The sequence below is a fragment of the Oxyura jamaicensis genome, chromosome 6, assembly GCF_011077185.1.
Source record: "Oxyura jamaicensis isolate SHBP4307 breed ruddy duck chromosome 6, BPBGC_Ojam_1.0, whole genome shotgun sequence".
Taxonomy (NCBI): Eukaryota; Metazoa; Chordata; class Aves; order Anseriformes; family Anatidae; genus Oxyura; species Oxyura jamaicensis.
Genome location: NC_048898.1, coordinates 27,668,894 through 27,684,265, shown reverse-complemented (window position 1 = coordinate 27,684,265; position 15,372 = coordinate 27,668,894). Strand labels below are relative to the sequence as shown.

At 39.8% G+C, this 15,372-nt stretch overlaps 1 protein-coding gene across 10 annotated transcripts in view; it reads left to right on the top strand.

Moving 5' to 3' along the window:
- The window catches only part of ABLIM1 (actin binding LIM protein 1), a 186,583-nt gene that overhangs the window by 110,577 nt on the left and 60,634 nt on the right, over positions 1–15,372 (top strand). For 9 of the 10 annotated variants that reach the window (XM_035329705.1, XM_035329703.1, XM_035329702.1 and 6 more), the window contains 2 exons: positions 301–427; positions 1,040–1,133. In XM_035329705.1, the coding sequence (XP_035185596.1) occupies positions 301–427; positions 1,040–1,133 (221 nt within the window). Of the gene's footprint in view, positions 1–300; positions 428–1,039; positions 1,134–8,053; positions 8,233–15,372 lie in introns of those variants that run through there. The other variant, XM_035329708.1, reaches the window with a different exon arrangement.

Here is a 15,372-nt window from a genome sequence, read left to right as displayed (position 1 = left end):
CTGGGTGATGGTTTACGTAGCTGCTTCCCAACAAAATCTCAAGTTTGTACAAAGCTTACCTGGCAGTCTTTGAATCACAAAGTGTGAAAAACAGGATAGAGATTTTGGTCCTCTGCTGAATATGTCTGCAATGAAGGATCTGTGTCTTCATGGAGCATCTGTAAGTCTCTGAGGAAAGGAAGGCATGTCTTTGCATTGCTGTGTAATTTTGCCCTTCGGTTACCAAGTCTAGCAATTGGTGGGTTAATGAGCATCAATGAACCAGGTAACTAACAAATGCATTTGTTTGCTTATTTGCAGATTGTGCTGGCTGTGGAAGAGACATAAAGAATGGACAAGCATTGCTGGCTCTGGATAAGCAGTGGCACCTGGGATGCTTTAAGTGTAAGGCCTGTGGGAAGGTCCTAACTGGGGAATACATCAGCAAGTAAGTAGCCTCCGCAACTCTTCTGCACTCTTGGCATGAGTTTTTGTTGCCAGAAGGGAAGATCTTGCAGCAAAGTTCACCTTTTTATATCCAGTTTCTCTCACCTCTCAGTATACCTTAAAATTCTTTGCTGTCAGTGAGAGCTGAGCTGGGAAAGGGAGGTAAACTGGAAAGAACAACTGCAATGTGATGATTAATGATAGTAGTCCCTATTTAATACCTGTACAGAAGGGGATATATCCCAGTGCTCCCGCAGGAGGTTGAGTGAATTCCTATGTGTCTTCTGTGTTAGCCAGATACAGTTTTGTGCCATTTTGTTTTCCGACATTGATATTGAGGAAAAAAAAATAGGAACCTGTCCATTGTTTGCTTTTGCTACAGAATAGACTAAACCTGATGTGATTGACCTGTCAGTGTCGACTCCAAATAAGAAACTAATGAAGAGAGTATTGAACATAAGGAGGGGCAGAGGAAGAGAACGGGGAAAAGTGTTGCCTATTTTGCCTATTGCTGTTCATTGGAGTCCCAGAGTGAAAACAAGGGAAGAATGTAAGTCATGCTGTAACCCGTTGATTAAAAGGTGGTTTATATTTTGTGGATTTTCTTTTTCAGAGATGGTGCTCCTTATTGTGAAAAGGACTATCAGGTTCTTTTTGGAGTCAAGTGTGAAGCATGTCACCAGTTCATTACTGGGAAAGTCCTAGAGGTATGTACTTTGTAAGATGGAGTTTAAGAATTGGGCCACATCCAATTATGTTCTCACAAAACCGCAAAAAAAATGAAAAATTCTCATGGGAAAGTTTTACTGCTGATTTTAGAGAAAAGGTGCTAATTTTCAGAAATATTTTCAAGTGTGTTACCTTTGGTGTAATCAGGGAAAGTACGTGATAGAGAATTAATTACAGTAGTTTCTATGGATTTGTGATTTCTATGTTCCTTTTTTAGTGGTGATGTGCAAAGTCTGTTGCATTTCTTATTCTGTGTCAGATTTGGTAATATTTATAGAGGTAATTTGAGTATTGGAATCATAACCTTTGACAACTGTGAGTATTCTGAGATATATAGTCATGAAGTAGGGTTGCGTACCTGAGATTTTTCTTCTCAGATAAGGCCAGATGATATGAATGATGCTGACAAGGCGAGGGAGAAATGTACTGGAAATAATATGTTAGAATATATTAGAAATGAGAAGGCACAAACAGAAAATGTCTGAACAGTCTATTTTGTTGACTTCTAGTTGGAATCCTCTGTCTTCTCTTTGCATCTGACCAAATCATTTTACAGTTGCATATCTTTTGTTGTCAGTACTGTCCTCCATGGCTGTGACTAGTCCCGTGAGATGGGATCCTTGAGTTATGCATGGATCCCTCTGTGTCATCACAGAACTGTTCATTGGGTAAAAATGCAGATGACCTTCCTTGTCCTGTTATCATTGAAATATGAGGAGCAAAGCTGTTACTTCCCTTCCATATAGGATTCTGTGTTCAATGGAACGAACCTGACCTTTGAGCTTAGGCACAGAGCGGGGCTGTGTGGCTTGGCTCCAGATTTATTTATGCTTAATACTCAACCTTCCTGGGGGAAAAAGGGGGGAACAAACACAAAATCCCCTTTATATAATAAAGAAAGTGGAAGAAATGGGAAAGTCAGGAAGAGCTACACTTACAGGTGTATTTTTTGGAGAGGAAACCAGATGTACTATTTTAGTGAGTCCAAGAAATAAACCTGAAAGTATTACCAAAATAAAAACAGATGGAATTTGCTAGTAAATGTGTATTACAAGTTCTCTTCTTTGTATTCCATCTACTACCAGTATAGGACTGTGTCAGCCCTCATCTGAGGAGTTTCAGATTCGATGTAAAGTGGTAGCAGCTTGAGTTTCTAGCTCTGGAGGTCTCTGTAGTTCAATATTCGAATATTAGCCAGGACAGTAGCCACCAAATGAGACTCAGAAAGCATGTAGACACCTGGTGTACCTGTCACTGCTTCTACTGAGAGGAAATACACTTTTTCAGTTAGCTGTGATCGTAGTCTGACTCCTTTGCAGTGTGTTTCAAATTTTTTTGGAGAGCCACAAAGATAATTACTGAGAACAGTCTCACTTTTCCCTTGAGTTAGAAAGGCTGTTTCTCTGGCTTTTATCTAGAGGTCTACTACCATCTGCTTATCTGTTCATATCTACTGTACTGAGTACTCAGCATAGTTGGAATGGGAAGCACTGCAGGAGAGAAGTAATTGGATTTGTGAGACTGGGAAGCATAAAATATTCTAAAATGACTTGAGATGCTATTTCTGCTGTTCCTCTATTACACAGCACATGATAGGTGCTCAAACCTGTGCTGAAAGCAATGCGATCTATTCAGAGGCATGGAGATGAAAATAATAAAAGAGGAGGTTCTCCGAGTCTGCAGAGAGCTGGGAAGAAATGAGCTATTTCTGTTCGGAGCCTTCTGTGTAGTGAACGTGAATATAGAAAGGCTGCATTTGTATTGCTCTTTCTAGTATCAGTGAGAAAGAAAATTAGGTTTCTGAGAGGATCTAGAGCTATATCCTTTCAGAGCTGAAGCAGCTGAGGCCAGGGGAAGATGCGTTCAACTGAACTAGGCTTCAGCTCTCCATCACAACCTAAGCTAAAGTTCAGTTTATCAGTCTTGGTGTCCCAGACAGAACCTTGTTGCAGTCATTTTGGTCTCAAGGCTGTTTTCTTGCCTTGTAGTTCTTTCTCTTCTTAGGGTATTTATTCTCATAAGAAGAGACAGCATATTGCTGAAATACAAGTAATAGAGCAGGTGTCCAACCTCATGTAAGAGTCAAAATCAGAGAAAATAGATAAAGATTTTTCCACGTGACCTAGCCCCAGCAGGATCAGAATATGCTCATGAAATAGAAATGGACCTTTTGCATGATATTGTGGAAATATTAAGCATGTAAAGTTGTGGGTAAGGCTAGAATTTTTGCTTGCATATTCATGGCTCTCATTGATTATCAGAGGCACAACCCATAATAATACAGTAGAGGGCAGCAATAGTTCTCAATATATAACCAAGACCAAAGCATGTAGAAATTGAATTACTTGTAACACAGCTCTTCCCTGATTTGTTTTAAATGGCATTTGAAGCTCACTGCTATGTGACAGGTGTACAGTAGACAAGACCTTAGAGGCATTCACCAAAACAAACAAACAAACAAAAAAAAAACACAGAATCTTATGGTCAGGGAGGCCATTCAGACATTGGTTTGACTGATCTACAGTATATCTTAGTAGCCTGGATAGTCTATGAATAGAGTTCTTCATTTGTCAGCTGGGAATGCGGATGCAGGAGAGACATTCAAGGATTTTCTGTCATTGGGTGGCACTGGAAAAGATGCTTAGAAGATACAGCTAATATTCAGTAATAGGAGGAGTTTAGCAGAACCATGAACTAGTTTCTTGGCTCCTCCTGGAAATCTTGTACACTCTCAGAGATGCACAGTTCTGAAGGAGCATTACTAATGTCTCTAAATTAGGCTAAAGGCAATAATAAGTGGAAACTTAAGATGAGAAAATAATGTGTCAGCACAAGCTCCCTTTGAGCAGAAAAGGTAGCTTAAAGGATGGGGCCAGAGCATGACATAAATCCTCTAGTAGCAAAGGAGATGAGAGATCGGAAGCAGCCAGAGGGTCACGCAAGATAATTCGCAGGACAGGATGCTGCAGTTCATGGAGGGCTGCAGATGCTTTAGAGGCAGGACAAGTAACAACCTTGTTAGCCTGTACAGGCAATCACCCACAACCTTTCAGTACACCTGAAGTTTTAGTTTAGATGAAGCTTGGGATTCTCACAGGTTACTGTTTTCCCTCCTTGTTTTCTTAAGCAGTGTTTCTTTGGCAAAGTTGGGCATTTTTGTCAATTAATATCTTGTGCATTGTCTCTTGTCCTGCTGCCTCTCTTGAGAATGAAACCATGTTATCATTGTGAAGTTGCACAGTTATAGGAGGTGGAGATTATGGCATCACTGTGCAGCTCAAATGCTACCTAACTTTGTATTTTGCCTGTATTAATAAGAAATATTAATCTGATCCATGTCTTTCATTTAATCCATCAATAAAATATTTGTTATGTCAGGACCGCTATATGCTACTTCATAATATTAATCCAAAGCAATGATGTGAAGATATTAGAGGGGAAGTATGTGGCACATTGTATGCAAACACTTCCCTCTAATGGATCAGAAGCAATCAACAGAATGCTGTTGTAGGGCTGCTTTATTTTCTGCTCATTCTTATTACTTTACTGGATGGAAAGTATAGAAAAGCAGGAAAACTGAAGAGAAATGAAAGCACGAATCTGAGCTTTGTTTGTGGAGGCAGGTGGTACCTGTTTTTCCAGTAAGAGTTTAATTTTTTTAAAAGGAAAGTTTAAGATGCTTTGCAACAGCTCAGACTTTCAGCTCTTGCTCATTTTTATCCCTCATTGTTGCTTTGCACCTCTGAAAAATCAGGCCTCTGAAAAAGCAGTCAGCAAGAGAGACAACCACTGCTGAAGCTAACGTTGGCCTAAGAGTCCTCATCTCAGAAGGCAGCTGTGCCATGCCCTGTAGGCACATTCAGCAAACTGTCAGAAAAGCCAAGGTTTGAGCTCAAACATTTTAAGAAAAATAGAACTTCTTAAGAAAATAGAACTTCTCCAGCATTTTGTAGAGATGATTTATTTGCTCAGTTTTGAAATTCATTACTGAAAAAAATAGCATATATTTTGCTAATATCCACGTCTCATGGAAGAATCTCCTTTTTTTTTTTTTTTTCTGTACCATAGATGTGACAACTTTGAATAGCTACAAAAATACATAAGAAAAAAATACCATATGCATTTAAGTCAGCTCAGGTATTTCTCATGTTATTTTGCCCATAGCTTTCTGTGATAAATAGTCAGAGCTGAAAGATAAGTCTGCATGCCAGCACAATGAATGTGATAAGTATCTAACATGAAATAGATACTGCAACTTTCCTGAGCATGCAGGATACTTTAATACTTGAGTATTTGATGATACTGTTGTCAAGACAACAGAGATCAGTGTTCTTCCTTGGGTTTCTCCAGGAGAAAGGAACCTTATGGCAAATTACTCATTTCTTCTTAACTCCAGTGAAAAACTTTTCTTCTCAGGCAGTAATGCCATAATGAGAGTAAGGACTGTCACATAGACTTTCCACTACGTTGTTGTCGTCTTAGCTTCAAGGCTTGCCTATGGAAAGATGTCCATCTGGTCTTAATCCTACAGATCTCTCTGTAGACATGTGTAACTCCACAGATCTGAGCACATATTTAGCTATTTGAAAGATGCTGGCTTAAATCATTTTTGCCTCATATGTTTATCATGCACAATGTAATTATTCTTGTAGGGCTTGATTCAAAATATGTTAAAGCACTGAGAAGCTTTCCATTGACTTCAGAGAATGGTGGATCATGCCTATACCCATGTGTTTTATTTGTGCTTATCTAAAGTGTTTTACAAAACTCCTTAGTATTCTTTTAGTTCTGCAGAAAGAAGATACCAAGGCAGAAACAGGCAAATAACATGCATGAAATCAGACTGAAAGCCAGAGAATAAAATTCAGGTGTTGAGATTTTCACTCTTATTTTCTGTTGGTGATATGACTAGGACTTGATCTCGTGATCTGGAGACCAAGATGTATATATCTACTATATCTACTGTCAAATCCCTCAGCTATCTGGCTACTCTACCTATTTATTTATTTATTTTTTTTAATGCTACTTGCTTACTATTCGATAGCAAATAAAAAGCCATTGTGTGATTTCTCCTGGCTGTGCATAGCTTGAGTTCCTGTTCTGGTGGGCTGCTGGCTGCCCTGTGTTTGTTTCCTGAGCACTGCTGAAACTTGCACGCCACCTTGTAAGCAGTGGCATAATGCCATTTTAACAGATGGACCCAGAAAGAGAAATGCCAGGAAACCAGAAGCCTCCTTTGACTTCAGCCTGCAAGGTCAAGTTCTAAACAGTTTTGATATAGTAATTTATGCTGAGCTTCCCCTTATTTTAAAGAGGGTGAGTATACTTAAGAGGTTGCATTTCATAGGAAGGAAACTTAATGCTTCTAGATGCTGTACTTTAATGTGCTTTAAATTTTGAGATGTTTTATCTGTGCTGCACCTAACTCAGATACCAATTCTCTCCTTCACATCTTGACTTCAGAAATTAGAAATAAATAATAATAATAATAATTAGAGAGAGAGAGCTGTCATGGTTGTATAAGGAAACTGTGTGCATTTAAACAGCAAAGAATGTGAGCCAGAGTAGCCTGTGAGTTTATACAAGTGTTGATTTCAGGGCTAGATTTAGAAGCTCACATGAAATCATCACCCTTCTCTGCAGTACAGAATGTAGTTTAGGTACTGCAGGGTATTCATGCATCTGGTCCTGTGTTCTTACACCAGTACATCTTTGAGATCGAAGAACTGTGTAGAGAATCTCTTAGAACAAACATAGACATATTTTACTTTCATTCAGAAGTGTTAAATGAAAGGCAAATGTATTCTTCTGCTGAATGAAATATTTCACAGGGCTGTTTTCTAGGTGATTATCCTGGAAGTACCACAAAATGTGTCACTTACCAGATTTGGATGATGCAGCCTGTACTGGTAGTAAAGGTCGAGGTGATTTCAGATGTTTAATGCTTTCATAAAGGAAGTAGTTTAAACAAAGACTGATGATGTGATGTATGCAAAAGGGTTTGGTTTTGGTGGTGTGTTAAGGAAAATTGCTGAAGCACGTATTACCACTCTGTTTTCATATCACCACACACCTCCTGGTTTGGACATTTTATAGGCTTGGGAGAGAACTCGGCTGCTCTCATCCAGCATCTCCCAGGCAGCACTGTCATCCTCACACAGCAGAAAAACGCAGCAGCAGCAGGCTACATAACACAGAAGCAGTGGCATTTAGTGCATGCCTTGTTAGTTCTGTGATTTGCTTTGTATTTAATTTTACTGCTGTTCTAATAAATTGGAAAGCATGAACGTGTTGCCTAACCAACCAAGGTTAAGTGGTAAAAAAAACAGCAGAAGCACATTGCTGTGATGGTTTGCCTTGTGTTTGCCCTCGCAGCCAGACAGGTACATACAGCAGACCACAGGGCTTGTTTCGATTGTGGTATATACCTGTGAAGAGATCAAATAGGGTTGTTTGACAGGGCACGCTGTGCATTCATCAAAGGCTCAGAGGATGTGTGTGAGGCATGGCCTCACCCGCAGTGTGCTGGCAGTACACAAGATACATGTGCCCGTGAGAGAAGCGGCCCCCGTGCTCTTCCTGCCCTCGCCGGAATCAGAGCAGAATACAAGCTCAGCATAGCTAAGTGTTTCTGACAAAACTAGACTAACACCCAGGAGGCCGTGTAAATTCTTCAGAAGCCGTGCAAGTAAAATTTAATAACTTCCAGAGCCAGAGAGTGCTGGTTTCATACTTGGTGGACACCTGTCCCTGAGGGAAAAAATGTTCAACATCGAGCAGTGACACACAAGTGATGGATGAGAGATGGCCCTGCCCCTGCCTGGGCCAGGATCTTCCCCGTTTCCTTCTCTCAGAGGGAGCTGGTCGAGTCAGTGCCGGCGTGCGTTCAGCGTGCAGGCTTGGCGGGAGAGAGAGCGAGAGCAGAAGACGAGGAGGAGGAGGAAGAGGAGGAGGAGGAGGGAGGCTGAGGGCTGGGTGCATTCAGGGGCGCCTTGCTCCTGGTCTGCAAGGACGTGAAGGGAGTCTGCCCACCGGCTGAGCAGGGATGGAGTTAGACTGAGGAATTCTTACCAGAAGGTAAATGTCTTCCTGTGAAACCAGATCTGAACTAGAAGGGGAGTAGTTCTCTTTTCGGGGAGGGGATACAGCTTTGTGATGTGACTGAACAGCTTGTCAGTAATATCAGGATAGGATATTTGTACTATTATTACAGCTCTAGCAGGATTTTTTAAAGGGGTATGTGTAATCTCGTGTTTTAGTTGGAGAGTGTAGCTAACATTTTTAAACTGCCAGGAATAGATGAGAACAGGACAGAGCTTGGCTGTTGCTGATTGCAGATGCACGGAGGAACAATACACTTCTTTATCTCGAATACTTCTTAATATAGTATGTTAGATCTTGTGATCACTTCTGGAGAATCAGTGCATAACAATGAGGTTAGAACTTTTTTTCCAGTTTCCCTGTCTTTGAGCTCAGAAATGTGTTTTATTAGTTAATGTCAAACATTGTTGGGGTTTGTATTGTTTTTAATGTGGAGTTTGTTTGTGTAGAAATGGGGAAATGAAAAGTATAACTCAGGGATATTAGTAAATGTTTCAGCCAGCTTTTCTATGCAGCTGAGGAGCAGCACAGACTTAATTCAGACTATCTTTCCCTGATGAAAAATGTGCATGTGTAATTGCACAGAACGCAACACCATGCACAGGGTCAAAAAATCTAGAATTAATATACTTCCAGAAAAAATAATCCAATAAAATAAAATAATAAACTACAAAAAAAAAAAAAACAACAAAAAAAAACTTTCATGCAAAAAAACTTTCTAACAGGGTTTTGGTGACTTTGCTTTTTTAAACTCAAAAGATTGAATTTGGCAAGAGGGATATCTGTATTTATAAGAGGCTTGACATATAGTAAAAGCAATTAGCTGGAGTTGACAGAGCCCTAACACAAGTTCAGTTGCTATGGCAGCATCATCACAAGGCATTAACTTCTCGGCAGTGGTTTTGAAACCATCCCTTAGTCAATTTGGACATCAATAGAAAAGGGAGGAATGTTAAGAAGATGTACAGGATGGTGAATAGGGAGAGCAAGTCGTAACAAGTAATTTGAAAAAATAACCAATTAAAGCTTCCTTATTGCTGCAAAGGGACTTGTGAAATCTTGCAGGTGCTTATAAAATAATGGCTTATCTATATAAATTGTTTTCTTGTGTACAGTCTTGCTGATGAGGATTTATGTTTCCTAGCACAGCATCTTTAGCTTTTTCCTGTTTGTTTTAATTAAATATTCTGTAGAGTGTTTCTTGCACTAAGTATTAGTGATGAACTTTAGCAGGCTGATAAAAAAAAAATACCTTAGAATGACATTTCACTAGAGGCATTTATATTAGTATAAAGATTACTGCCACCAAGAGCTGCCTTTGTGTATATAACTATTGCATGTATTCCAGTAGCACACAACAGGTACTTAAAACAAGTAGTTTTTTCCTGTCACAGATGTGCACATAAAATAATTTTTATTTTTTTTTCCAGTGGAATGGTAAACTACCTGGGCTACTTCATTTTTCTTGTTGTGTAGCTGCGTTAAGAACTCCATTGCGTGGTTGTCACTGTAGAACACGTTCTTCTCTTGGTACAGTCTGTTTTAGGGAAAACTTAATATTGTATTTTCATTGTATAGTTACTATTGTTTCTTCTGTTGTTATTCATCTTTTATACATTGCCTTTTTTTTCCATCTTTTAAATGTTTGCACTACAATCAGCCACAAGGGAGGTATAAAATTACTGATGACCCCTGCACCAAAGTACTACAACAAAACCATTGTCATGGTCTCGCTTTCAATTGGGATGTAGTGATAGGGCAATGTGAGGCAATCTGTGACATCATGACATTATTTCAGCCAGTTTAATTTTTGATTTTCCTGGACTGAGATCACAATGAAAATGGATTAAGTGGTGAAATATTTTTTGTAAGATTTTTGTAAGTGGAGGGTTTGCTCCTAACTTCTAGAAGGGCAGGGTGGGACTTACACCTGTCCCCAGTAAAAAGTAATTGTTGGGAAGAATGCAGCAGAAACCAGTTTGAAACTTGAGAAGTGGAGAAGAGCCTGTTGAGGCAAGTCTATAGATGTCACACATTTGTAATAGGCTCCAACCAGGTATTGTGCTTAATTCTCTCTCTGTGAGGATTCAGTCCTCTCTTCCGTCTGCTTTGTCAGGGTGCTTTCCCTGACAAAGTTTGGAATCTTGGGACTTTGGAGTCTGCTCAGTTAACACCCAAGTGTCTCTTTACTGAACTGGGTGCTTTAAAGGTAAAGAAATATGATTACCTGAGTATTTTGTGGGTAATTAAATGTTTAAAATGACCTCCTGGAGCATAAAGTAGACGGGTTTTAATCACATGCTCATGCTACATTAGAGGGTCATACAGGTGTAATTGTTCTTTAGATAGATACCTGGTTTGTATGACAGTTATTACCGAACATTTTCTTTGGAAAAAGAGCACACAGCAAGAGGTGCACCTGTGCATCACCAGCAACACAGATATGCTGGCATTCAAACTGTCTGTGAAACCGGCTTGGGATGTTCCTTAGTTCACAAAGGTCTCTGAAATGAGCACCATGAATCACTTGAGTATGAGTTAGTGTGTTAAGAATTTGACTTGTACATGTAGGACTTGGAGAGAGATTTGTTATGCATACAGATGGATGTTTTTGCTTTGAATTCTGTGAAGTAGTTGCATCTTGGCTGGAAAATGTTGTTTTCCTAGGAATGAGGAGAGTAAGAACTGAGGCAGTAAAACTTCAAGCAGATTTCTCAGCAGCACCCTTGAACTACTGTGGTATTGAGGCAACAGTCATAGAGATGCTGTATTCAATTGAAAATTTGATGGCAGCAAGTGATGTTAGGTATCCCTTTCTACTTTATGGCCATTTATCTCTTTCCTGTTTGTCACCACAGTAATATGTTCTATCATGGGTATTTTGTTGGAGTCATTTTCCTGCAGAAACCTTGACTTTATATGGAACTGAAGAAAACAAGGTAGTGAGTAAAATGGCTGTTTCTTGGCTCTGAGAAACATACTCTGATGTGATGTTCATGCCAGCTAGGAACTTCCAGTAAGAGCTTCCAGCTCTTACTGGAAGAATTTTCCAAAGGTAGCAGACAGCATTGCATTTAATCAAGGATAAAGTACTTTTTATACTTTTTAAAGCATTATAGGACCAGAGTATCTGGAATGACAGTGACTTCTAGGATGAGTTTGCTACAAGAGCAGATGCCAGTCACCAAAAGGAAAATACTCTCTACTCAATTCACTCCTGGCATATTTTCATGCTAGAATAATATGGGGATCTAGCAGGTACAAATGAGCATATATCGAGTGCTTTATTTCTACTTTGTTTCTTATCGGCTACCTTTGTTTTATGCCCTCTTGTTATTTTCTGCCAAGGTACAGTGTGATCTCATGCTTAATCTCTTTTCCCCCTCCTTTGGCCTTCCCAACTCTTCTTTCTCTGTTGTTCTTGGGACACTCCCTCTGAACTGAATGCAGACATTGGAGTGGAGACCAGGCGTTGCTAAATTGCATGCCAGAGGTTGTACAGTTCCACAAACAGCCTTCTGACAGAGAACTGGAAAGACAATTTTATATTAATTAGGTAGAAAATCAGCTTGGTTATTTGGATCTGGTGGAGTGCTACTCAGAGGTGCTGCCAGACTGGGAATCTGAGAATTTGAGTTCTCTGCTTTGCTCCACTGCAAGAATTAATTTTGATCTAAGGTGAGTTGCTTAATCCCCAAAATCTCACATCCTTCATCGATAGGAAGGTGCTTGCCTGCTGAGCAGGCAGGAGTTCTGAATATCTGCTAGCAGGAGTTTTGTTGAGCCCTGCACTGAGCTATCTCAGCTGTGCCCGTTCTGCAGAGCCCCGGTGCTGGTGCCATGCTGGAGCAGCCATGGCAGTAGCAGCTCCAGTGCTGATGCAGCACAGCTCGTCCCGATCTGCGCCTGGTGTTGTGCTTGGACTGTCTCCCTGAGCCGCAAACCGCATCAACAAAAGCTCATTTCCAGCAGCAAAGCTCCTGCTATACTGGGAATTTTGCTGCTTTGCCAAGACAGCTTGAGGAGTAAATTTTCCAGGTTCTGACTCTAATTGTTCTGTTGGTTTGGTCCTGTGCTCTCTAGGAGCAGTTTAGATTCACAGAATGGTTTGGGTTGGAAAGGGCCTTAAAAACCATCTAATTCCAACTCCGTGCCATGGACAGGGACACCTCCCACCAGACCAGGCCTGGTCTTGATGCATGTGTAAATACCTCTGTCTATATAAGGTCCATTGGAATGGATTTTAAGGTTAGAGAAACTTCTAAAAGTGTCTTGCTTGACCTTCTCTTTTCAAAATCATAGAGCTTTTCCCTAAAAATAATGATGATAATGATAAAATAATAAAAATAAAAGCTTATCCTTTGGGAAATTATCCTGTCTTGTCATGAAGGCTGCAGAATTATCATAAAGTCACAGATTTTCCCTCTTGCTGTTTGTTACCTCTACTGTAGAAACCTCATCTTATTTTGAGGTTAAATTTGTCTAACTTCAGCCTGTTGATGTCATAGTTGTTTTTGTTTGCTTGTTTGTTTGTTTTGGTGGGATTGAAAAGCTCATTCTCTTCCCTATTATTATCTCTTCTTTGCTTTTAATTACTTTTCCATTGTGCTCCAGTCATCTTTGAAGCCTCTCTCTCAGTAATGATTTGGCTCCGAGTCCTTCATTTTCACAGCTTCAGGCTCACGTTGGTTGGTGCCTCTCCACTGAACTCCTACTCTGCAAATCCACGTGTCCACTTCTCAGTATTATAATAGTGACTGCAGTATATAGTCAGAAGCAAAACCTTCCTTCTGCTCTTCCTTTATGTTCTTTGCACGCACCGAATGGAAGAACCAGCCATTTTAGGTACTCTGCGAGCTCTCTCCGGGAGGTTACTGATGATGATCTCCAAGTGCCTCCCTCGTTACCTGTGGCCTACAACATGGCACTCAGTCTCCCGGGGCCCTGCTTGCTTGCTTTGCAGCCATTCTGTATTAGGCTTATTAAAACGCACTTGTTGGGTTTTAGGTAGCTTAAACAAGCATTGTTCTGAGTCATCAGCAAATTTACAAGGAAAGGTTTTTATATTTGTTTTTAGATTTGTTTTTATTATATTGTTTGGGCCAGTAGCAGAGGTAGCTCATGCTGTGGGTAGAAGGAAGTCATCTCTGAGGTGTTTTTCTCCCCCCTGCTAACACATCCATCTGTCAGACAACTGCCTAGCTAAAGGGTTTTTTAAGACTCTTGAGTTCAATTTATTCAAGTCTTTTAATTTGTAAAAGTAGACTCATGGCAAACACTTTAACAAATAATTCTTGTCCAACAAACAGTATCAAACATTACCTCTTACATTACCTTTTAATTATCTAAATTCTTATGCTTTTTCTATATAAAAGAGTATGGAGCATGGTAATTTTCTTGTTTGTCTTTTACAGTACACAATTCAGGACATTCAGTAGGCTGTCTTTAAAATTCAAGGATTTATCTTTTCATGGGTACTATAAGATCTAGGTATATGTTCCTTTAAAATTCCATGTATGAACATAGTGTTGTTCTTTATCTGTCTACACAATTAAATCATGATCCAAATGGAAGTAATTGCTAATTTTTAGAATTGCAAATAACCTGTTTACATTAGGATGAGGTCTAGTATTTGTTACCAGGTGCCAGGTGCGGTGCCTTCTGATCTATGAAATATCTGTCAGATGCAGGTTGTTTGTTTGTTTGTTTGTTTTAAGAAATGAAGGAGCTTTGTTATTGGCATTTCTTGCTAAATTTCAGCAGGTTGAAGTCAGTTGTGGTTGTGCTGACTGAGAAAGTTTCTAAATAAGAAATAAGTTTCTAAATAAGAAACTTTCTAAATATATTTCTAGTAATATCTGTCACGAAGACAGTGTATTCACAGATTTGTATTGACTCTCTGAATCAACATGAGAACTGCTGTTTACGAACCTGGACTTCTCCCTGATTTTTGGCCTTTTATTTCTGATCTGAAAACATGAATCTTAGATTACTTTCCACAGCCGTAGTGGCGCTAGTCATTATCTTAACTCCTGCATCTCTGATGTGAATGACCCCGATAAATTTACTATCCTTCTGGATCCTAGATCCAGTCAGCCCAGATAACAATGGGAGAAGACTTATAAATTGCATAGAGTAGTGAGATGCCTGAGACTAGGTAGAATACCATCAATTTACACACCTGTGTGCTACAAGTACAAGACAGAACATAGCGTAAATGTTGCACGCATTCAACGGTTGGTCTTAATTGCAGGACATACGTACAGAATCACAGAATCATACACCTTAATACGATCTACTAGGTATATTTTCTCTGAATTCTCTCTCATTAACTACATGGTCAGTCACTGGGATTAGATTCTCTGTGCATAAATGTAACCCAGGATCCTAATAGAGATGGCATTAGAAATCCTGGCAGTCAGCAATAAAGGTGGGTCTGCTATTGCTTTGCTTCTCTGTACAGACCAGAATACTCTACCTGGCCGCTTGGGGCTTCTGTGGGTACACGTCTTAGTTGAGTGGAATTATCTTTGAAGTAACAACCTCCTGCTGTTAACTGTGTAGAAAATGTAAGTTCTTAGCTGTGGTACGGTGTGTAACAATGGGTTCATTTGCTCCATGAAGACAGGATGAGGGGCTGCCATAAGGAACCTGTAGTTTAGCATGTTTCGCCTTTGTATGCAACTTGCTCATCGCTGGGTGTTGCAGGAAAATGAGAACTTGAGGCAGAGCCAACAGTGCAGTCACAGGTGCTGCTGGGGCCCTACTGCACAGTAAGTCTGGTTGTTGTTCAGCTTCCAGGAGGGCTGATTCTTCATGCTAGCAGACCAATTGCAACACTGGAGATTTAGCCTGAAGCATTACTCACATCTTTTCTGTAAGGAAAAATGATATTCTAAGCAGCTAATAATTGCATTGCTATTAGCAGCCACTAATGGGTGTAATAATACTGTATGCTGATGGAATTAACAGTAATAATTTACAAAGTTTAATACAGTCCATCTGTTAAGGAATGTAATAGCATGACACTGATAGTCACTGTTGGGATGCTGGGAAGTATTTTGTATAAAACTCGGAAACCAGGCATGAAAGAACAGTGTAAGTGTTCCTAGCAGC